The sequence below is a fragment of the Erithacus rubecula genome (genome assembly GCF_903797595.1).
Source record: "Erithacus rubecula genome assembly, chromosome: Z".
Taxonomy (NCBI): Eukaryota; Metazoa; Chordata; class Aves; order Passeriformes; family Muscicapidae; genus Erithacus; species Erithacus rubecula.
This window is the reverse complement of record NC_136661.1, coordinates 30,553,560-30,577,457: the sequence shown is the minus strand read 5'-3', so window position 1 is coordinate 30,577,457 and position 23,898 is coordinate 30,553,560. Positions and strand designations below refer to the sequence as shown.

The 23,898-nt window shown below is 40.4% G+C and overlaps 1 protein-coding gene across 6 annotated transcripts in view; it reads left to right on the top strand.

Annotated features, from left to right (window-relative positions):
- Positions 1–155: 155 nt before the first annotated feature.
- Positions 156–23,898, top strand: part of SMAD2 (SMAD family member 2) — a 49,650-nt gene continuing 25,907 nt past the window's right edge. For 5 of the 6 annotated variants that reach the window (XM_079330363.1, XM_079330362.1, XM_079330365.1 and 2 more), the window contains exons 1-2: positions 260–410; positions 11,193–11,482. In XM_079330363.1, the coding sequence (XP_079186489.1) occupies positions 11,250–11,482 (233 nt within the window). In that variant the 5' untranslated portion in view covers positions 260–410; positions 11,193–11,249. Of the gene's footprint in view, positions 411–11,192; positions 11,483–23,898 lie in introns of all 6 variants that reach the window. The other variant, XM_079330361.1, reaches the window with a different exon arrangement.

Below are 23,898 nucleotides of genomic sequence, written 5' to 3'. Positions count from 1 at the left end.
CGCCGCGATCAACCTCCCGCGGCGGGTGCGCGGGCTGTGACTGACAGCCGATCCAACCAATGAGCGATCCAACCGCCTCCCTTCGCCTCACGCCTGTTTCTTCCACTCCCCTTCCCTTGTCTATTTTTTTAACGTTGCGGACATTCCATTGGTGTTTCTGACTGCCAATCAAACTTCTAGACCAATCGTAGTGCGACTTCTTAAAGAGGAGATAAACGCGGCCAATGGGCGGCTTCCCCGCCCAGCGGCGGGGGCGTGGCGGCTCGCGGGCAGGCCCTCAGAGGAGGTAACACTGAGGGAAGAGGCGGCGGCCGCACAGCACTCGGGGAGACGGAGGAGGATAAGGAAGGGGAGAGGAGGAAGAAGGGGAGGAAGGAGCGGTGGCTCTCGGCGAACCCTGGTGGCTCCCGGTAGGTGCTGGTGGATGCTGAGTCCAGGGTCCCTGCCTGATGGGCAGGGTCGCCCCGCTGGCGCTGCGCGGGCCGTGAGGAGCCGTCCGGGCCTGGTCCCGGCGGGGCCGGGGGCGCCTCCCTACGCCCTCGCCCTTTTTGTTGTGGTGGGACCCGGGCTGGGTTATCCCGCTCCCGCCGGCGTTACCCCCGGGCGATGATGGGAGGGCCGCGCTGTGCCACCCGTGTGTATGTGTGGGTGAGGGGAGGGGGGAATAAAGAAGTTGTGCTGCTCCTTCTCTCCCCCGCTCCCTCCCTCCCTCCGTGCACGGTGTGTTTTCCTTGCAGGGGTCTGCAGAATATCCCGAGCTGGAAGGGGCCCGCGAGGATCGTCGCGTCCAGCTCTTAGCGCTGCACAGGACACCCCCATGTGCCTCCTGGACGTGCAGTCAGGGTTAGATGTGGAAACTCCGTGGAGTTTTGGAGAAAGTCAGGAGCGGTGTGGAGTGAGGAGCTGTGTTTGGAGCTAGGAGTTTGTGTTTGGGATTGCGAGGCTTCCCCTCACCCTTTTGTCTGTCCCTTCTCCTTGTCTGCAGGGCCGCGTGAGACAGTACTTGAGATTATTGGTTTTATTCATGCCTTTAATGCTGCAGCAATCTGTGTGTTGTGGGAGGGCAGGGGTCGGTGGGATACTGGGAGAAATTCCTCCCTGAGAGGGTAGTGAGGCACTGACACAGGTTGCCCAGAGAAGCTCCATCCCTTGGTGGTGTTTGTAAACAAACACAACCTGGTGAGTGTCTCATCTGTCTCGATAAGCTGTGATAAGGGCAAGTGGTCGTGGAAAATTGTGGAGTTCCTTTTTGAAGGGTTAGGTTTTTCTTTTTTTGTGGAGAGTGGAGGGGAAGAGAAGTGCAGTATAGCGTGGTCTTTTAGTCTTCACTCTGGGGAAATAAAAGAATGAATAAAAGTGTGTGCATGAGTGAAGAGCTCTTGTGATGATTGTGGAGAGCTGTTGAACAGCTGGGATTCATGCTGCAGGCTGATCTTGTGTCTCCTTGGTTGTCCATCACAATTTCTCACTGAGAAGAACCCAACGTGTGTGTTGTGCTCTTTTCAAATGCTTGCGAGCAGGATAGCATTAGGAAAAAGTTTGTTTACTGGGTTTGCCAAAAATTTTGTATTTTGTCTCCAAAATACCCTAGCCTGTGTATATTATGTGTGGAGCTCATGCTGTCACAGTCCATGGGTATAAACAAGTTTGAGTCCATTGGTGTAGAGAGGTTTACAATAACAGCTTGTTAGGAGACTGCAGGTAACAGCAGGTTTGTCTTTTTTCAAGTGTTCTGGCTTAGCCTGGAGAGCTGTACTTTCAAACTGGTTCATGGCATTATTTCTGCGGGGGCTGGACTCTAGTGAGGGACCGATTAGTTGCTCTGTTCTCCAGGCTGGAAAAGAAACACCCTCTGGTGAGGTGAGAGGCCAGCAGAGCGAGGTTGCTTGTTTAGACTTTCTCATGCTTTGTCGAGGTGTTGGTGCGTGAGTGGGTTGTTTGTGTGCTCCTTCTGAGGCACAGCTTTCAAACTTCTAACGTTTACAAGCTCTGGTGAATTCGGGGGGGATGAGGGTGTGAGTAAAGGAGGTGTTTGTGAAGTCCCTTCCCCCCCTTTGCTTAGCACTATCATGATGAAAGATAACATTCGTTACAAATGCCCTTACAAAGTGGAAGGGGAGGGTCTTCTTTAAGGTGGTTTCCACTTAAAGATGAGTCTGAGCTTATGTTAAACAGCATATTGGGGTGTTGAGAAGAGTAACCTGGCAGCTGATTGTTGTTCTGCAGCTGTGTGGGGCAGACCCACCAACAGTCCTCAAAATGAGTGTAAGTGTTTGAAGATCCAGTTTTCTTTCCTGAGGAAGCTGTACGTGCATGATAGAACCGTGCAGAAGAATTCATCAGCTTTCCTGAGGTTCTGTTTAACAGTAAAAAAACAGGACAATTGAAAAAATGAGGTTAAAGAATTGGTCTCTGAACTGTTCCCTTGTTTCCTTCCACCCAGCAGCTAGATTCACCAACAAAATCAAATACACAGGAATTGCTCAGCAAATCTCCAAATGAAAGGCTCTCCCTGGATTCTCTTCCATCTTTCTGTTCCACTTGATCTTTCAGAAGTCTTGAGCACCAGTTGATATAATTGAGTTTATTGGAGCTCAAAAAACCCTCCCTGCTACTGAGGGCAACTTTAAAAAACCTTGTTTCCATCTCTCTAATCCCTTTCCCACAAAAGTACTGGGAGAACAGGCTTTGTACTATTTTCTGGGTAACAATGAATCTGAGCTCTGCTTGAGACTGAAGCAAATTTCTAAGTTTTGTTTGTATAAAGAACAGTAGGCAAAGTTTTAATTATTATAAAAAGTATTCCAGAGTTTTCAAATGTATTCAGTACTGCCTTAATGGTTGTGCATGTAAATGCCCTGTAATTGAAAGCATCCATTTATGGGCCTGACTTGCTAAGTGAGCTGTAAATTCTGCTTTTCAGATTGGATTTAATGACTTTTATCATAAAGCCATAAACTGGTTGTGAACTGTGCCGAGAGGCAAACAATACCTAAGCTTACTTTGCCAAAATATTTGTAATTGTTGATTTGTTAAACTGAATTGCTGCAGGTCATGCGATGGGATTAGGTTTTTGTAATAGAATGGAGAGTACAGGCAGCCCTGTGCTCAATACTCTCTGGGCTAGAAGAAATTGGCTACTGCAGAAAACCTTCCTAAACATTCCTGTCCACTTCCAGTAACAGAAACTCCATTGCAAACAGCAAGCCTTCATTCCAGATGACTTTTTACTCTGATTATGTGTTTAATAGCCACAGTTTGAAGTAAGACCAAGCAGAGACTGCAAGAGGAGAGCTCCTGGGTCTCCCATCAGTTTAGTCTGGGGCTCAAGCTTGGTTTAAAACCCTGGAGCAATAAGAGGTTAACATCAGATACATGACATATTGGAACCCTGCTTATCAAGGGTGGGGGGCTGGCCTGTCTGAGGAACATTAGGCCTCTATTGAAAGTGAACTCGCATTAACTAATTGTTAAATGCAATTGTTTGGGCTTTAACAAAGTGGAGGAGCTGCTAAGATATAAACTGAAACAGGTACCTAGGTAACTGATAGCAGCTCTGCGAATATTCCTGTCAAATTTAGAGCTGGAGTATTTATTTTCTAAAATAATGAAATGGCACTTGCCTGTTGCACATGGAAAATTTTAGTCAAAATTAATGAGGTGAGAAGGGCTTAAACTGCTGTGTTTTGGAGTGCTTAGTCACTGCTTCTCTGGGGTTGTTAATGTCCTTTGAGTTTTAAGATGCAGTACTCTGATGTTGTTCATAATGCTGAATAAGTGGAAGAATTTTGCACCTTTGTAGAGGCAGATGGATTGGTCAACAGCAGTTATGGTGGTTTTCCTCTTCTGCAGTTTTAGAAGAGTTTCTAAAATACATTGGGCTCTCCAGCAGTTTAATCAAAAGTCAGTAAAATTAGCATCTCTTCCTTCTCATTTCTCCTGTTGCAGGCAATTTTAGTATGCTGTGAATGCATATGTTGGAGGAAGTGCTAATTTTTTAATAGCAATACTCTTTGACATTACCACATTGGCTACAATTTGAGGTAGCCCTTAGTAATTGAAGAAAAATCCAGCTTCCCAAGCTTTTTTAAGATCTTGGTCATGCTTGTTTAGCTCTATATATGAGAAATTTTGAGTTTTGTCACTTGATTAATAAACAAACTTCGTAGAGTGAGCAAGATGTACAGCCATAATAGGTGAGTAGCTGTGTTTTCAATGAGTACAGTTATGTAGAGTCTCAAGGTGCAGTGCATTACTGGAGCTTAAGGTTAAAAATGAATGTGTAAATTGAGTCTCTGTATAGACCTGTTTCAATTTCTCACTCTAAAGCTGGCTCAGAGGAGGAAATCCCTTTGCTCCTCCTGCCTCCAGGGTCACAAGCATCATGCCTTGAGCTTCATCAGCCTGTGTCAAAACAGAACTGGGGCCTTGCTCTTGCTGCTCAGAGCTCTGGTCTCTGAGCTGGGCAGAGCTCCTTGGGGTGGGAGCTCTCCAGAGCCACCCCCCCACTGGGCTGATGGGCTGAAAACCTGAACTGAGGGCATTTCTCAGTAGGGCTGAAAGCCCCTTCTGAAGGAAAAACCACAACAAACCCAAATTCCAGTAAGGACATGTTGTCCTACTCTGACCTGCGTATGAGGAGGTAAAAATGAACACCATATCGCTTTTTTTTTTTTTTTTTTTGTGATGGTTCTTCAGAAAGGTTTGACAAAACCAGGTGTCTCTGTAGGGAATCAAAGAGTTAGTCCTTCTGGAATCTTGAAAGGCAGTTTTTGGGGGAGTGGTGGGTGCAATAGACTCGCTTTGTCCCTTTCACTGAGTGATTTAAACTAGAGTGTGTTATATCTGAAGTGGGAAAGACTGACTTTGATTGTAGTTTGAAGCTCATACTGAATTCAGGTACACATTGTGCACTTGGTGAAACTGATAAAGAATCTTGCCCAGATTCCAGGATTAATGAAAAAAACATTGCCTTTAAAAAAATCTCAAAAATGGGACTAAAATAGGGAGGAAATGAGTTTATAGACTTTCTCTCAAATACCACAAATTATTTTCCTCGATCTTCTTTCCTTGGGAGCTTAACTTCTGTCCTCTTTATTCCAGAAGACCTCTTGCAAATGAAATTCTTCTAAGCCAGAATACTTCTAGTAAAACCAGGCAAGATCAGGTTTCTTTATTTCAAGTTTAAGATGAATAAGCAGACTGATATGAAATATGTTGCATAAGGCTTTAGAATAAATTAGCCAGAAATCACTTGATATTTTTGGTAGCACCAGTGTGTTTATAGTATGTTCCAGACACTCAGGAAAGGAAAATTTCCCTTGAAGATTTTAGTCTGCTAGCATACTGCCCTTAAGGTTTTCTTCATCTTTTATGCTTAGTTATTGCTGGGATCATGGGCTTAATATTTAATACTTGTTCCAGAGAACCACAGTAGAATGGAATAATAGCAGACATGACTCAAAGTTTGACTTCAGAAGTTGCCAACTATGACACTGTTTGACCAACTATAGAAACATGTGTGCATCAGGGAGCAGAGATATGCTGCGGGGGCAGAGATGAAACAAATACCACCAAAGTTAGGCAATTTGTAGCTTTTCCAGTCTTAATCTGTTGGGAGTAACAGCACATGGTCTCTGTGTTCCAGCAATCCAAAGGAACTTTTGTACCTTTCTGGGTAACAGTGAGTACTCCCTGAGTATCCATAGCTGCATAATCCTGAGATGGACTTGAGAATGAAAGAGATGAAATGGAAGTTTTCTCCTATGGAACACACTGCCGACTTGGTACTACTGGTTCTACTACAAGCTGAGCTTGGAAAGGGATCTTGAAAATCTCCCTACAGTTACTCACAGAGCCCCTGAATCCTGGTGTGCTGTAGTGGTTATTGGAAGTGGTACACAGGAAGGTAAAAAATCAGATTTGGCCTCAGCATAAGAGAGTAAAGGGGTCATGGTGCAAAGAGTAAGTGATGGTGAAGCACATCTGAGCTCCTTTTAAAAGCAAAGGCTGTGAGTAGTCAGGTTTTTGACTGTAAACTACAAGGGCATCACAAAAAACCACTTAAAGTAAGAGGGAATGTTGCATTTTCAGCATGTATTCAATCTGAGACCATTTTATCAATGTGAAAATGCTTCTTGCAGCATTGGTAAAGATTTCTGTGTGCATTTGGGGAAGACAGTGTTTTGTTTTGTTTTTGTTTTTTTTTTTTTAGTAGATGAAGAACATGTACCAGGCAAAAAAATCTATCTAGAGTAATGTTTCTAGCAAGAGACAAGTGTCAGCAGCAGCAGTGTGTGCAATTACTGTTCTTTAGGAGATCAGAGCTTCTTCTATTACTATATCCATCTGGAGGTAGAAGTTATAACTGATGGATAGAAATGGGATTTGCTGGTCAAAAATGAGGTTTAACAGTGACTCCTAAACCCATTGGTATAAACAAAGTGTTTGATACCATCTGGGTGGGTGCAGTTAGAATCCAGTGGGGGTCTCGAGCTCCTTACTTTGATTTGAGCTCCTGACAGATGTTCTGCAGCAGACATGTGCACTCTGCCTTCTATCTCCAGTTCCTCACGAGGTGTAAATTTCTCTCTTCGTACTTTTTATATAAATTACAATTCTGGGAGCTTGAGGAGAATATGACCAAAAGGATAAGTTCAAAGATAACCTTATGGTGATACAGTTCTTTTCCTGTGGTCCTTAGGATAGTTCTCATTTAGTGTCTTCAAGTACTTGTAATTTAATTGAAAAAGTAAAGCTTTCAGGCTTGGCATCTCTCCATAGGAACATCCCAAACTGTGTGAGCTGTGTTCAGATAGTTTCCTTGTGACAGGAGCCCTCTCATTTGAGGGAGGGACGTGATTCAAGTGTACAGAGTCCTGAAGCTTGCAGACCAGGTGAATTCAAATAGTTGTTCAGCAAAGTTTGCAGAACAAGAGTGACTTTCTGAAACTAGGAAGGCAATAAATTAAATTACTCAAAGTAGCTCTTTTAACAGTGGACAGTTAAGTACTAATGCAGTCAGCCACCAGAGGTTCTGTAGGCATGTTCAGGAGGTGGTTAGATGGGTTTGTGGACAGCAAGTCCATAAATTGCTTCTGATGAGAGTAAGTAGCAATGTAGCCTTTAATTTTGTGTTATAACAGTTTAAATTGCTTGAAGGATTTTGAGGAGGGTGGACTGCAGAAAACAACCAGGTTCACATTCTTTCCTTGAGTAGCATATCCTTTTGCCACCTTAGGAACCTTTGGAGCAGTAGGCTGAATGCACCATTACTGCTTTTTCATTGCAAAATCCCCATTTATCCAAATTGCTCTCAATTCAGCCCACTCATGCCTTGCAGTTTGCACTGTCTTCTCTAGGCTTGGAGCAGAGTGCCTTTTTTCATAAATTAAGCTGGCTGAAATACTCCCATGTGAGTACTCATCACAATTGGCTGAAGTATTAAGCTGAATGAAGTCCTGTCCTACTTGTGTCACATTCTCTCTGCTCACCCTTTGAAAGATACAGGGCCACTACTGAAATAACTTACTGAAATTCTTATTGATAACTCCTGGCAAATCCCTGGCATGGCAAAACAATAGCTAGAAGGAAGATGTTAGTTTAAGCTTCCCAGACTCCTAGCCTGCAGCTGTAAAGTATGTTGTGTTTTTGTTAAATAGCTGCTAAGCTGCAAAAATCATTATTAGAAAGGGCTCTTTAAATGTGTCTCTTGGTGTTTTGGAGTTTTTTACAGTTATTATTCATGGAGGTGACAGATCAGTTTGTGCTTTCTGACATGTTCTGCAGAAGCTGGATGAGCACACATCTGTCAGGCAACTGTATAAAACTAAGTATAGCATCTGGAAATTTCTGATTAGTTAGGTCTGAGCCTGCAGTCTTTTGGAAATGTGAAAAGAGATTTTTTTAAAAAATTATTTTCCTCTGACTATATCAAAATAACGTAAGAGTTCAAATACAGAGAAAAATTGTAATGTATGGAATTTCTAAATTATTTAATGCTCCAAGACTTAAGTTACTCAATGTGCATTTGAGGCAGAAAGACAGATCTTTGTTAAAAAAAAAAAGAAAACATACCACCAAACAATACAGAAAATTATATTTCAATCTTAGGGGAGAGAATACTGCAGAATTGAGCACCTCATCAAAGGGAGTATAAAAAAGCTGAAAATTTGGATAAAAGCATTGAGAATGTTTGGAGGGCGTGGAAGAATAGGCTCTGAAAGAGGCTATTTACCACCTTGGTGGTAAATGAGACCTCTCTGAAGTCTGTGTTTTATAAGGCTGACAGCCAAAGGAGTATTCTGTGGCACTGAAAGGTGTCAAATTTGAAGCTAAAGAACAGAAAATACTCAGATAAGGATAAGAATTGATGTGTGCATCAGCAGTGATAGTGGTACTTGATGGCCCACATCTGTCGACACTGAATTTAATGTTCAGATGTTATACTATCAATTGCTGCCCTTTGAAACAAGGTCTTAAAAGCCAAAGAAGTTGTCTTTAAGTTCAGTCTTTCTGAATTTCTTGTGTGCCTCTGAAGCACCCAATGCTGGCCTTGCTCAAAGGATGAAGTGTGTTTTTAAAGGTCCCAGTGACTGCTGCTCCTGGTTTTAGAAACCAAGTGTGTTTCTTCAACCAGTGGAGGCCATGCAAGCCTGTCTGCTTAATCTCTGGAGCTGCTTAGTGTACTCATTAGGGGTCTAATGTGTCTCACTGCCAGGCCCTCAAATGGTTCAGAGCATGTCAGGCTGCTTAATTTGGCTTTGTCACCAGAATAAATGACAGCTATGCAGTCAACACTAGCACTGCAGTTAAAGTCTGGGGCTAGAGTTCTCTTTCCACACTCCTGTAATTCATCTGACATCACGTGTGATACATCAGTACCATGAGTGAGCAGTTTGTTAGCTTGAAAGAGAACTAACTTGGCAAAAATACCAAGGAAATTGATGGGTTTTTACTCTTACCTGACTGAATTTTTGTGGAAGAGCATTAGCACTGTGCTGAGTGCTGAGCTGGTGGTGCCACAGGAGAATTGAAGGAAGGGGAATTGAGCTTTCTGTGTCAAGAAGCTGTTGTGTTGGCTTGACTCCTTATGATACTTCACCATGAGTGTTTGAGTCAGTGTTTCATTTTAAAATGTTGTCTATTCAGTTTAGTTTTCTTGTTTGCTGTAGCCAGGCCTCCAGTGCAGTGCTCAGCAAAACCTGCAGTTGGAGTAATTGGGGATGATTCAGTAATAATTTAATATTATTGGAAGAAGGAAATTTCTTTATAGCCTTCTGTGAAAATGAATTTTGCCAGGGCCTCTACTGACAAAAAATGTGCAACATTTTAAAACTGAGAGAGGATTGGTCTGGCTTGGGTATAAGGAAGAAATTCTTACCTCTGAAGGTGGTTAGGTCCTGGCACAGGCTGCCCAGAGAAACTGTAGCTGTCCCATCCCCGGAAATTTTGCAGGCCAGGTTGGTTGGAGCTTGGAGCAATCTGGGACAGTGGAAAGTGCCCCTGCCCATGGCAGAAGGTGCAACAAGATGATTTTTGTCCCTTCCCACAGTGATTCTGTGATTTAGGATGGAGTATTTTCAATGATTTGCATAAAATTGTCAGTGTTGATCTTGATCCCTGTTAATTAGAACCTCTGTCTCCTTGACCCCAAAAAACTGCATTGCTTGCTTCAGTCATATTTTTGGGTGCTCTGAGAAGCTGGTTTATGGAGATATAATTTATTTGATACTGGAATGTCATGCCTACTGAATATTCTGTTTTGTGGAAGTTGCAAACTTATGACTTAAATTACCTGTAGAATATAATCTAGTATTTGTTGACTTGGCCCTCATTGAAACTGCAGAAATGTGACAAGGCATAAATTAGCCATGAATGCTGCAGCCTGAAGTATCTCCAGTCATGCTGTTGTACAGGTGGGACACTTCACTAAGATGAAGTTGGTATATTTTGGATAGATGTGGGGAGTGTGCCTGTACAGTTTGGAGAGTCACGTAAACTGCCTTCAAAGCTCTAATCAAGTAGCCGGGAGGTAGTGGTAGCTTTTACAAAAAGCTAAAACAAAATATTTTCAGCTGATTGAATTTATGCAGCTTGGGAATATGGGAACTTTCTGGAGTTCAAATGCCCATTTGCTGCCTGGAAATAGGATCATTTTTGACTTCAAAGCTCTGCTTTCATCCATAGGACCATTAATGTCCTTGTGCAATTTCTAACAGCTGTCTGTCTGTTGATTTCAGGTATTTTATTTTAATGCCTAAAACCAGCATAATGGAAGCTGCAAAAGCAAGATGCTTTTTTCTAAGTGGTTATCATTTCTCTTTTAAATGATTTGAAGTGTGTATTGCAGTGAATGCTAAACATAGCTCCAGTTTCAGCATCCCTTTTAATATTTCATTTTATATTAATATCCCGATCAGGTAGTTATACTGAATGAAAGGCTTTTAACACTGTAAACATACAGTACTACTACCCTGATGCCTGCAAACTAAGATTTTAACTGTTCCTTTAGTCAGTTTTGAAAGACTTGATTTTAAGGGCTGCCAGTTGAGAAGATTCATTATCTGTAGGACGCTGAATTTTAGAGGGGAATAGACTTATTACTAGACTTAGGGGGAATTTGGAATTGATGTCCCCCCATGGAAAAAGAAAAAATCAGTAGTTATTTAAAACCTGATGAACAAAATGAGAAAGGGTTTGTGAAATGGCTGGCTGCTGGAAGGTTTCTATCAAGCTGTAATGACTAAATCACCTTCCAAATGCAATTTCACTTGCTAAACTAATTTGGAGATGAGCAGGACATGCATATATGTGTATGCAGTTTGTCAATCACTTGTGGAAAATACTAATAAATTACCAAAACTTGCTAGCCTAGGTACAAAGCTTGACTCAAGTTACCTTCTGTATTTGCTGAAGTTTGCTTTAGCCAGGAAAGACTTGAGAAAAAAATTAATTTTCTATTCTAACAAAGATCTTGGTCTGTGTTGGCTGCTGAAGAGTCAACAGCAAACTTGATTTTTATTGGTAAAATCCCTAACTGTGACACAGACTATTTCTGTGCTATTTATCTTTTCTTGGGGGTGTGCTGTGTCCTGTGGCATTTGGTAGTGGAAGGTCCTGAGGCAGACAGGCATTTGTTTCATGTGAAACCTCAGTGCTAACGTGTCTCTTGTTTTGGTTTGTGTTTTTAGGGATCAGGCGGGAATCTCCAATTCATTGCTTGCTGAGTGTCCTATCTGGTGAAAGTCATGTCCATATTGCCATTCACTCCACCAGTTGTGAAGAGACTTCTGGGGTGGAAAAAATCTGCTGGTGGCACTGCAGGGGCTGGTGGTGGTGAGCAGAATGGTCAGGAGGAAAAGTGGTGTGAGAAAGCAGTGAAAAGCTTGGTCAAGAAGCTAAAGAAAACAGGACAGCTGGATGAGCTTGAGAAGGCAATTACCACTCAGAATTGCAATACAAAATGTGTGACAATACCAAGGTAAGTGCTGTTGTATTTGAAATTGTTACGACCACTTAGGAAATGACTGAATGGATGGTCAGACCTTCTGTGAACAAATTATTTAAAAACAGTTGCATGCTTTTGATTCTTTAAAATTATTTGTAACGTGTGTAGGATTAATACAGTGCTTGCTTATAACTGAATCGCATAATTTGTGAAGTCACAATTTTGTTACATTTCAATTTTCATTGATATGCAGGGTCCAGTTTGTGTGTATTCTGATGTTTAACACTGCTCTTAGTTTGTAGCACTGCCTTATGCTTTTATTTAATAACCCTGTCTATACTTGGGGAGGGGGGCATGCTTGAGCCAGCACCTTCACTTTAAAAAATATCAAAGGACTAGTTTTTCCTTGGTCAACACTTCAGTAATGTAATTATTTTCAGTTATATCTGCTAGTTTAAATTGTACAAGGTGCCTCCATTCTCTCTTTTGAAGGGAAATTTTGTCTTTGGAGGCAAATTGTCTGAAAACTGGTATATTTACTGTATTGTTTAATGTAAACACTTTTTGTTTAATAACTTGGGGTATTTCTAGTATTGCTCTTCTGCTCCTGATACATACAAACATTTAGGTGAATAACTTGCATTCTACCCCTTTGACTTTCCCAGCTGAATTCATAGCAACTGCTGTGCGAGAGCAAGGGTTATGTTTGTAACTATCATGCAGTCTGCTCTTGATTCATGTTGCACTGAAATCCCACTGGGGTGCCCGAGCAAGCTCATTGTGTGCAAAACAAGTATCAAATCACTTCACAGGTGTGAAAAAGTTAGAGGATCTCACTTTCCTGGTCACTTAAGTCACTTGACACCAAAATTATTTATGGGGGAGAGGAACTATGTCTGGTTTATGAACTTTTCTGTATTAGTACATTCATCCTAGCTACTTTTAAACTTTCTATTAATCATAGTGCAAACTAGATTTGACTGGTGTTACTAGTAATTCCATATATCAAATGTGTTGTGGCTGTTATCTGATAATGATTTCAGCATTCTGTTTTCGATTTGACACAGCTGTCTGGGAAGGTCATGAGTATACCCTGAATTAATGACTATTTTCATTCTTTTCCTTTCCCTTTTCTATTCACCTTTTGTTTCTAATACTGCCCTCTGCTTGTATTTCTTCCCTAGAATATACCCAGAAATTTCTGTCTTTCCCTTTTGCTTTCTTCCTTTTGCCAGATGGAAACAAGTGATTAAAAAACATTAGTGCTTTCTTATCTTGGTGTATTATCAGCAGACTAAGATTGGAACCTGTAAAGTTATAAATTTCTTGAGATGACTCCATGTATTTAGCAAGTCTTCACTGAGACTAAGATGAAGTGCTTAACTGGGAGGTGTTTGCTGTGACAGAAGTTACACATGCTTGGTATAAAATGTGTATCTAGGTTCCAGAGCTCTTGGATTTTATAGAGCTCTGCTGCAGGGATGCTGTAGCAGTAGATATTGTTACTTCAGAAAAATAGATGTATACAATGAATTTTGTTAGAAGATACAAGCACTATATTATTTTTGAGTAGACTCAGAGTATGCTCGAGTGACCTTTTGTGCTAAGGTAGACATAATAAATAATTCTTCAAAATGGAATACAGTTATTCTGTGACCAGCAGTTCTTGCTGTTCTCTGTCCTTCACCCAGCTGTAGAAAGAACTGGACCTGGATTTTACTCTTCTTGAATACTGTGGGAGTATGCCAGGAAGAGTTCTTCAGTGGGTGTTGGCTATTGCACAGGGTTTAATTTTAAATTAAGAAGTGGTTTTGGCATTGATGGGCAGAGTGATATCAGGATTGCCAGCAGTCCCATAAAGAATTTTTGAATTTCATAGCTGGATTTTATATTGTTGATATTACTTCACTTTGACAGCAGTAGTGTGGGTTCCCAAGAATGAACAAATGTCAACTCAGTACTGTAATGACTTCTTGGAGATTCTGTTCTTGGATTTAGTAAGTTAATGAAACCACTGCTTGAGACCCACTTTAATGAATGTCTTAAAGATCTGCAGATCAGCAGGGATAAATAATAAAATGCTGAATTTGAAACTTTTTTCCTTACTAGTCAGCAGGAAGTTTGTGGTGCCAAGCTGCTGAGATGCAGTTCTGATGTGACAGCTGGGCTAGCTTTCCAAATGTTCTGCTTGGGGAGGGCTTTGGTGTGTGTTGGGTTTTTTTTAGCTAGCTTTAGTTTTACTTACTCCCACTTTTTAGTGCGGTGTAGATATTGACAACTGTGGTAAGATGCTTCTGTTTGTCATTGTTGCATTATTCCCTCAAAAAAAGTTTCAGTTGCAGTTCAAAGTTTTTGGTCCCCCTGGAGATTTCCACAGGATTTGATACAGTGTTTAACTCTGGTATACTTTTTCATCATTGAAACCCAAAGCATGTGAACTCCCACAGACTTTTCACAAAACCTGAGAAGCAGCTTGAACAAAAGTTGTCTTAAATCACCTACTCAGAAATCTGCATTTTTTACTATGTGTGTAAACCTGTGCAGGTTTATTCTGCTCTTGTGCTGTTTGTCAAGGTGACTGCACACTAAGGGAGGCTGATCCTGTGTGTACTACACAAAAGCTGCTCGTGGTAATTAACACAACTTCTTACGAGACTAATGGAGGTTCTGAGAAAGCAGAAGCAAACAGATGGAGTGGGTGTTGGCATTGCACAGCAGGACTGCTTAGCTCTTCATAAGTGGGTCAGTAATCTAGAGCAGAGGCTAAATAAGTACAGAAGTCCTTTTGACACTAGCCCTCTAAGTAATTTGTAGTTATCTTGCTGAATCCTCCCAGCAAGCCAGTGGGACTCTAATCACATAATCCCTGAGTATTCTGAAACTAAATGTTGGCATGTGAGTTCACTTTTCTAAAACACTTAATGAATTTGGTGGCATTTAAGAACTTGTCTTCATGCTCTCTCATGCAATTTTGACATGGGCAGAAGATGCACTCAGTGAAGAAAAAGTGTGAGCATCCTTCTAATGGAGCAATTTCTTCCTTCCTAGCCTAGATTGTTCTTTTGAATCTCAGAATCCTAGAATAGTTTGAGGTGAAAGGAACCTTAAAGATCATCTAGCTCCAGCTCCCCTGCTACAGCTGTGTGCAAAGGGCACCTTCCACAAGGCCTGGGTTCCTCAAAACCCAATGTGTAAATGCTTTGGAACTAGTGACAGTGGAAATCCAAGCATTTAACAAACTAAACCATGCCATATAGTAAATAATCAGGTGCCATATTGATAGTTTTGTCTTAGTTATTTTAAAAGTTCTTTCAGCGGTAGCAACACAGAGAATTGGGAGTCCAAAGTATGTGAACTCAACTAGTTGCAGCCTCCCAGTATTTTGGTGTGATCTACTGAGTTGTTTTTTCTGTCTTAAAAAGAATGCAGATATGCTTCATGCCTTGTTTTTCTTCTTTTAAATGAGACCAAAAAACAGTTGTTTTTGTAAAGTGCCTTTATTATAACAACAATATAATAAAACGAGTTTGATTTGGTCAGGTTTGAGATAATATTGACCTGGCCTGTTGTAGTTCCTATATTTTAAGAATTGGAAATAAATTAAAAAGCAGAATCTAAGGGAAGGAAAGCACTGAATTTGGGCAAATTTTTGTTGACATTAATAGCAATGCTCATATTACAGTTATTACATATAGTTGTTTTTGATGCTGTGTGTGAAATTGTAGTTAAGACTTGAATCTCAGCTGTAATTGGAGGCCTTAGTTCCTGCAGAAGAGGTGAATTTTGCTACTGCTTTATATTAAATTGCATTACAAAAGCAGAGCAATGCTGAATGTTGATGGAAAGCTCTCTGACAGATTTTTTTGGCTGAAGTAAAGTTTAAAAACCAGCTTTCTGAAATAGCAGCTCAGAGACTTTCTTTTTTGTTGGGTTGCTGGTACCATGCAAGTGCCTCAGTCTCAGGAGAAACAAGCAGTTGCTTCCAGAGTGGAGCAAGGGCTAATGTTCCTGTCAAGCTCTTGCTTTTCAGCCTGCCTTGCCATTAGAGTTTTAATATTATCTGGTCTTACATGCCCTCTCTGTTCCTTTTCTGTAACATGAGGAGAGCTTCTCTGTTCCATGTTTTTTAGAAGCATTTTTTTGCTTGTTTTTCTGCAGCTTCCTAATTTTGACTTTGAGAGTAAATGTAAGAATGTAGATATCTATGGAATTTACATTCCGTAGTTAGATTTCTAGAGCACCTGGCTTCTGCTTCCAATATGAGTTGAATTCAAAATTTCTGTAACGTTCAGAATCAAAATAAAAACCCTACAATGGGTTCCATGGTTTTGAGCATGTGGAAGTTGGTGGGGGAGTGTTGGAAATGTGAAACAGACAGGTACAAATGAACTGATTGGTTGGAATTACTGATCACCTTCATTAACACTGGTGTTTCTTTGAGTTTTTTAGGATGAAGTTGTAGTATTTCAAATATTTTAAAGCCATGCTTGTATGGCTTTCACTTCATCCAATAGTGAAGGCTGGTAATTTTTTTGACTGCTTCCATGGAATTGGTCACACCCTGAATCTTCTGGGGAAATAAGGTGTTATTTAAGCATTGCATTCCAAGTACCTTTCTGATATTCTTTCCTAAAAAATGTAAAAGACACAGTAGCATACATTGATTGCATCTGAAGGCTGTAGTGTTTTTGGATTTGGTTGTTGTTTGGTTAAGGTTTTTTGTTGAAGTAAATATCCATGTGACTTCTGAGCCTGAATGACTGCTCTTGATGCTGAAGTGAATAATGCTATTGACACAACTTCCTTTAGGCTTGCTTAGAGTATCCAGGAAATAAATCCAGTATATCTTAATTTTGCTGCATTTCTGATGTGTTTTGCAATGCCTCAGTACTTAAAATTGTAGAATCCAATGAAAATTTATCAAACACATGAAAACAAGGCCATTTGACTCAATCAAAATCCTTTAAAGAAACTGTGTTTCTCTATTATATTAATGTTATTCCTTTGGTTGCTTGCCATGCAGTGCTTTCTTCATTCCCTGCAGTGAGTTAGCACTGTGAGAAGGAGCCTAGGCATGGCTTATGGCATATATTAAAATTGTTTTCTGAATTTCTTTATTAGTTACTCTGAGCCTCCAAGCATGGAACTTAGAGATGCTGATCAGTGTCTACACAAGAGTTGACAGCAGGAGTACACTGGGCAAAGAAATGCCCTCTTCAGAGATGGGGAAACTGGCTTGGAACTGCAGCTTGAAAACAAACAGGTCTTTTAAAATTGTGCTTTTCTGATGCTTCTTTCTTTGCATAACTGAGTAAAAAGGAAATTTAGGTGTGAAGAGTACGGTTTTTATTGAAAAAACACAAACCCTCTTCTACCAGTTAAGATGTTTTCTTGAATTTCTTGGGGAAATTTGTCAGGAAAGTGATCACATAGCTGCATGCAGTAACCTAGTTTTAGGAATGCTTTTGATCACTAATAGAGCAGAGTTGTCAAGCTGATGTGGCTTCTAGAATAGATTGTTTTCAGGCTTTAATATCTTTCCCCAAAGTAGGTTACTTCAGAGGAGAGCTGTACACAGGTGCTCCTTTGTTCCTTCTCAGGCTAAAGCCATAGGATGTGGCTTTCAGCAGTTAAACTGGGGAGCAGGGAGAGTTTCTCTGGGAACTGTTCTAGGAGAGTTCCCAGTATCTGCTCAGTTGTGAGCAAGTCAGTGAAGAGGACAGCAGTAGGCACTTGGGTTGGCATAGTGGATCCTAAAATAACATTGCTATCCAGACAGAGGTAAAGCCTGTTTTCCCAGAAACAAAACTCAGCACTGTCTAATAGTTTGTAGCAGAGATGGGATAATTCACTGTTCAAGGTAGGGATGGACAGTTGTTCTTAATCATAGTTTGACATATAAAAAATGTTCTCAAACCATGTAGTGTTTCTCAGTCTGGATATGTTCAATTAGATGTAAATTATTTCTTTAAATAAGTGAAAACTATAGTTGAACATCCTAAGCTTTCAAAAATTATATATAGATATTTAAGGCAATGCTTCAAAATTCACTAAAGTACTGATTTTATTGCTGAGATTACAGGGCATGGTTGTAAAGCATTTGTTGATAAACTGACTCCCTTTTCTCATGATGGTATTACTGAGGATGAAGCAGAAACCCCTCTGCTTTTCTCTTGTTGGAATTTCAATTAAAGTTCTTTAAAGGAATGCCAAAGAAATATTTTCTGGAAGTATGACAGGAAACAGTTGAGATTTTGAGTATTGGCCAAGATTAACTTCATAATCTTGTGCTCCTCCTTGTAAGATCTGGTGCTGTGAATACTTCAGATGTGTTCATTGGAAAGGTGGATGGAACAGGAGAATGAAATTGCTCTTTCTCTGCAGTCCTATAATTATGGTGGAGCTTAAATATTCTTCTCTGTAAAAGACTAAAGGATGTAGTTATAAACAAAAGGATGCTGCCCTAATTATGTGAAATTACATGTTCGAACTCCAGGCAGCAAAACTCCTCTAGATGCTGCATGGACATACAATGGGAAATGAAAATACACATGAGGTTTGACTTCAAGTCTCCCTGAAACTTAATGTCTAAACTTGAGTTTAGCAATTAATATGGCAATGTTGATAATGCTATCATGTTAAATACTCTTATTCCTTCTTTTATTAAGCCTTTCAATATAATTTCCATGTTATAGTCTAAAAGCAAATTTTGCTAGTTTTCTTTCCCATTTGATTTATCATGTTGCTATATTTCATGTGTGGAGTAGGACACAGGATTAATATGAGCACAAGGTTATGCTTTTTTTTTTTTCCCTCTACTGCCACTTTCTACTGGAATAGTCTCTCTCCAGGGATTCCTTAGTGCCTCTTCAAGTACCTTAAATGGACTATAAGAGAGGGACAAGGGCCTGGAATGGCAGGACAAAGGGGAATTGCTTCCCACTGCTTACCCACTGGGTAAGATGGGATGTTGGGAAGAAATTATTCCCTGAGAGAATGGTGAGGCCCTGACAAAGGTTGCCCAGAGAAGTTTTGGCTGCTTCTGGATCCAAGGCCAGGTTGGATATGGCTTGGAGAAACCTGGAATAGTGGGAGGTGTCTCTGCCCATGGAAGGGGATGGAATGGGATGAGCTTTTTCCTGACATTAAGAATAGCAATTGTGTTTAAGTATATACGAGTGAGATTTAATTACAAGTACTAAAACATAACTGTGAACTTAATTTGTGGCACAGCTGTGGCTGGTGGTGAGGACTGAATTGCTGTAGCTGAGGTTAAGCTTTAGTGTAGACATAGCTCAGGTTACAGCATCTTAAAATGATGTCATCCTGAAAAAGGAAGTCTTAGAGTATTAAACAAAGATACTTAGGGCTGCCAGTTTTAAGCTCGTGCAATTCAGGAAGCCATGTGACTTACCCACATAATTTGTTAGAGTTGGTGTGCCAAGGCAGGAGTATTGGCATGACACTGGAGCTAGGTCAATGTGTAAAAATACAAATGTGCGAGATGCTTAGCAAGTAGCAAAATGCTGTGTAGTTCAAAGGAGCTTGTCTCCCGAGTCAGGAGGAAGAAATGTTGAATTTTGAGGATCACATTGTGTACTAGCTGGAACTCTGGATAAAGGCTTGGGGAATGTGGATTCTGGCCTTGGTTTTGCTGCCTTTTCCCAGGTAACTGAACTTTTTAATTTGCTGTCATTTTTCTGTCTATAAATGGAGATAATTTTTTTTTTTCAAGGATTGTAATAATGCCAGCTTCACTGGTGTAAGGCATATTAGTTGTTTAGGAGGAAGCTTAGTGTTTTTTGCTGTTGAAGTACCAGTGATGTGAAAGCAGATTTAGGGATGAAAATTTGAGTGGTTAGAATTTGTGGAAGTTTTTTTTCAAGTTGATGCTGCTCTTCATTAGGATTGCCTTAATGGTAAGAAGCAGGAAAAGTCTGAATCAAAAATAAGTGTTAAAGCTTGCTTTTTTTTTTTTTAATGCAATTAATTGCATATTTATATTAATTGCATATTGATGCTGAGGCTACTTGTGTTTACTTTAGCAACTTACCTGCATGGTAGGTTCTGGTAAAAAAGCTGATAGAAAGCTCTGACTGGGAAGATTAATTCCTGCATCTTGACTGTTCATGCTGCTATTAAGAAAATGTATTAGTCACTCAAAAAAATGTTGAGTGTGCTTTATTGTCAATACTGAGCCCAAAATTATCTCATAAATAGTTTTTCTCCAGTAAAGGAATCAGTCTTTACCCAGTCCCAGTGTATGCTAAACTGTTCCCTAGCTCGCTGTGGTAGCTCATGCCTTTATATTCAGTCTGGTGAAGATTTCTTTCTTCATTATATTCTTTTTTCTGTAGAATTCAGCCATTTTAGTTTTCTTGGTACTGTAACAACTGAGTGCTGTTTTTTTCTAGTGTGAATGTTTGATGACAACCCACCCAATTTTACAAGAAAAACTTCTCAAACATGTAGCTCAGGCAGTTAGCCTAGGAAGAATTTATAGGCTAAACAAGATACTGCAGTTCCTGTACTGCTGCAGCTTTGAACACAAATAGCTGGTTAATAGGCTCCCCACTGATTTAATTCTGCTTGTAATGTACACCTGCTAATTTAATAAAAGTAATTTCCCATGTCTTGTTTACTACTTGAGTTTTTTTTTCCCCCCACTTACTCTCAGTTGCACTGCTGATTGGTGGAAAGCTTCTAAAATTTAGTGTGCACAGTGCTGTAGTCTCATCATGAACAGCTTTCTTTGGCTTCTGTCATGCTGCATTGTTTGAAGCTGACTGGCAGGATACAAGAGAACAATCGGGAGCTGGAGTAGGTTCACATCTCACTGCATATGCTTTAAAATTGGCAGAAGAACAATGAGGTTGGGGAAATCCCCCTGAACAAGTGCTGCACAGTAATCTGACTTCAGCATTTGTGCAGAAAAGATCCTCCAAGCTGTGACTTTTCATTACAAAATGTACAAGCAAGTCTTAGAACTGGAGCTGAAAGTTTTCACTTAGAATCTTTGCTCATAAATGTAGGTAAACACACCCCTTTTTTGGTGCTTGGTTTATTTATTTCTCTTGTACTGAATAGAGAAAAGCCTGGTGCAGATGAAGGACACTCAGTTTTGCTTAAAAGCAGGACTTAAAAGTTATTGTTTAGTTCAATTCAATGAGTTACCTCCCAGAACTAAGTCTTTACTTCCCCTTAGTTTTGTTGAAGGCTTTGCGTTCCTCTGATATGTGCAACAATTTCAACTCATGCTGTAGTTTTGAAGGTTTGAACATGAAGAAAGGCTTATACAGACCTATGTGGAATCTTGCAGCTTTGTGACAAAGAAAGTTGTGTTTGAAATGGTTTTTTACTCAGGTGTTTGTCTGAAAAAGTCTTGTCTCTATATAGACTTCTCAGATGTTTATCTCATGGATTCCAAGTACATTTTTCAGGAGTGGCTTCTGAACCTCACAGTGTCTGCATAATCCTGCAGCAGTGCAGCCTCTGCTCACCTAAACTCATTGATAATTCTTTACTCTTTATGTCATAAATATTCCCTTCAGTGGGGGAACTTGAATATATACTTAACAACCATACCAGGGAAAGGGATTAAAATGTGTCCATGCTCATTAGTTCCACAAAACCAATGACAAAAATTCTTTTTTTCAGTTCTTTCGTGTTTTAATTTTGAATGTTCTGTTTGTCCTGTGTACCTGTCTTGCAGACTGATGCCTTGTCTAAACACAGTTAGTACCCAGAAATTTTCTGGCCACTGTGTGTCTCAATTAGGTGAATATAGGAGGAAAACAGAAGGGCTCTACCTAGGCCAAGCTGCATTAATGGCAGTCATTAAAAAAATTCTGTAATTCTGTTCACTGATGGGAAGACATTTTTACTGGAGTTGAGTGCCGATGTGTTTGTTGATCCTCTGGGAACCCCTCAATGCTTTGGCCAACAACCACAGACATTCCAAGAAGGATTTTAGCAGCTTTCCTTCCAGCAAAATTTGTTAACTTAAATGTTAGTGTTACTTGAGCCTTTATAACTCCCATCTTTTTGGCTGCCATAGGACAGAGAGAGAGCAGGGCAACTGCTGCCTCAGCAGAGGGCAGGTGATGGTAGATCAGGATGGACTTCTGGGAGGTGGAGTGAGGAAAATAAACTGTTGGATGTCCTGGGAAAGTGCTTTACCTGTTAAGCAATTGAATGAGGCAAGAGCACTTGTGGGCACAGTCTTCAGGTGTGTGTTGTGGGTGTGGATCATGAGCAAGACGTCGAAGACTTCAGTCCTTGGCCAAGGTCTTGACACATCCTTTCTGCCTAAGCTCTAGTCAGCAAAGTCAGGAAGTAACTTGGGTTCTTATTCTAGAAATGTCTCCTGCATATTCCAATTTTCTGATGATTGTATCTGCTCTAGGGTCCCATGTTCACTTCTGGGCCTGAGTAGAGTCGAGGCTTCTATTTAGGCACCTTGGCTGTTACCTGCTTGATTTTGCCCTATCAAAAGCATATAAAGTAATATAATATCTAAGCAAATGTGCAAAGTGCATTTAAAAAACAAAATACTGCTTTATTCTATCTGGACAATGCAACTCTTCTAGGCTTTTTATGACTTCCTTGCTAGTTGTGAATTTTCTTTATTTTCATCAAGAAATGTGGGCAATGTCAATGTTGATGTCATTGTCAGACATTATATGGTATTTTTTTGCAGACAGTGATGTCACAAGTACCATTCAGTTCTCTGCCTCAGCTTTGGGAAGCTTTCTCTAAGGAGCAAAGTTTAACTTCATTTGAAATTCCTTATAGGAAACACTTATGATTTAGCTATATAATAGTTGGTGTTTCTTCAAGTTTTCATAAAGATAGTCTGGGATGTGGATGAAGGTCAGTGTATTCTTGGCTTCACCAGTTTTCTGCCAGGTGTGCATGGCTTGGGCTGCAGCAGGCATTGTGGTGGCCTCCCTGCATGGATCACTTCATAGCATATAACCTCTCTTTTTCTTCTTGGCTTTCTTGAGATGGGTGTGTAATTTGTGGGGGCTGTCCAGAGGAAGGCTCAGTTTGAAATGAGGTATTTAAAGATCCTTTAACTGTTGTTCTAAGACTAATCTTTTAGCCAAGGTGTAACGTACTTTTTGAAGACTGTGGACAAATATCTTGAACGGCCAATCTCTCCCCTTTACTACCACAAATACACAGTAGTTTGAGAAGGTTAATCAAAACATTTTGTGTTTTGTCAGCTGTCCATCAGTTGCAAAACAGCCCATGCAGGTGGAAGCATCAGCCACTCACCCACTTGGAGGATGATGGACTACATGAGAAAAATTACTTGACTTGGCCCTTGCTTATTAGCTGTACCTGTTAGCTTGTGGGGAAAGCTTTCACCACACCTACTGTGACTAATAGTGGTTAGAGAACTTTAGCTAAAGGTGATTTTTTTAATGTCTGCTGAAAGTATGATTTGCTGTTAATAAACCAATTTGTTGTGGATATATCTGCCAATATTGTGATGGATAGGTCTTCGTATACAGGTACTTTGTCCTTTAATATTTCTGATTTTCAGCATTACAGCATTAACCTGTGAAAATGTACTGTGTGTCATCTCAACCCACTCCCTGACATTATCATACAGTAGTTTAGGTTTCTAAAGATATGAAGCTACAGCAGTTAGAAAACCTTTATTGGATGTAATGTGACAAATGAAAGCATGTAGGAATTTCAAGTTACCCTTTCAAGAATGGCATCTTAAAGCATAAATATCCATTGTCCTCAGTGCTTGTGGGTTCAGATGGTAATAGGTTTTTCTTTATTGTTGGTTTTGTTGTGTGTGGTTATTGTTTTATTTGTTGGGTTCCCTCCACCCCTTGGTTAGTCTTTAGAGGTGCCATTGTGGATGCTGTTGTACATCTGTCATCTTCATTAGATGCAGGGCATCTAGGAGTGATTGGTTTCATGGCTGTTCTGGAACCTGTGACTGGGGACAGTTTTTTCATGCTTAGGTTCTTCCAATCTCCAGTTAGACTGTTTCAGTGTTTGTGAGGTACAGAGCTTCTAAAAGCTGTGGTGTTTGGTTGAGAGTAGGGAACTGCAGGGCAAGTTTCCCAGCAAAGCTGTTAGCTCATGATTTCCATGGGCTGCTTTTGGATGCTCCACATCTTTGGTCTTTGAATATAAGACTTGTGGCCAGCTCCCTGCTGAATCTTGAAGGAGGCTGAGTTGCACTGCATGCCTTTTATTTCTCAATCCTGATACCACCTCTGTGTTGCCTGACCTTGTCATTTAGAAGTTTTCAGGCTCTACTCTCCACCTGCCTTTGAGAAGAGAGTAGAAACTCTTTGTGTCTGAACAGACCATATGGACAATGAGAAAAGAAAGGAATATTTTACTTCAGCTTGGTTTCCATGGCATCCTGGGAAAATTGTTCTTGAACTTTGAGGTGCTATCCTTCCAGGATCTAGCAT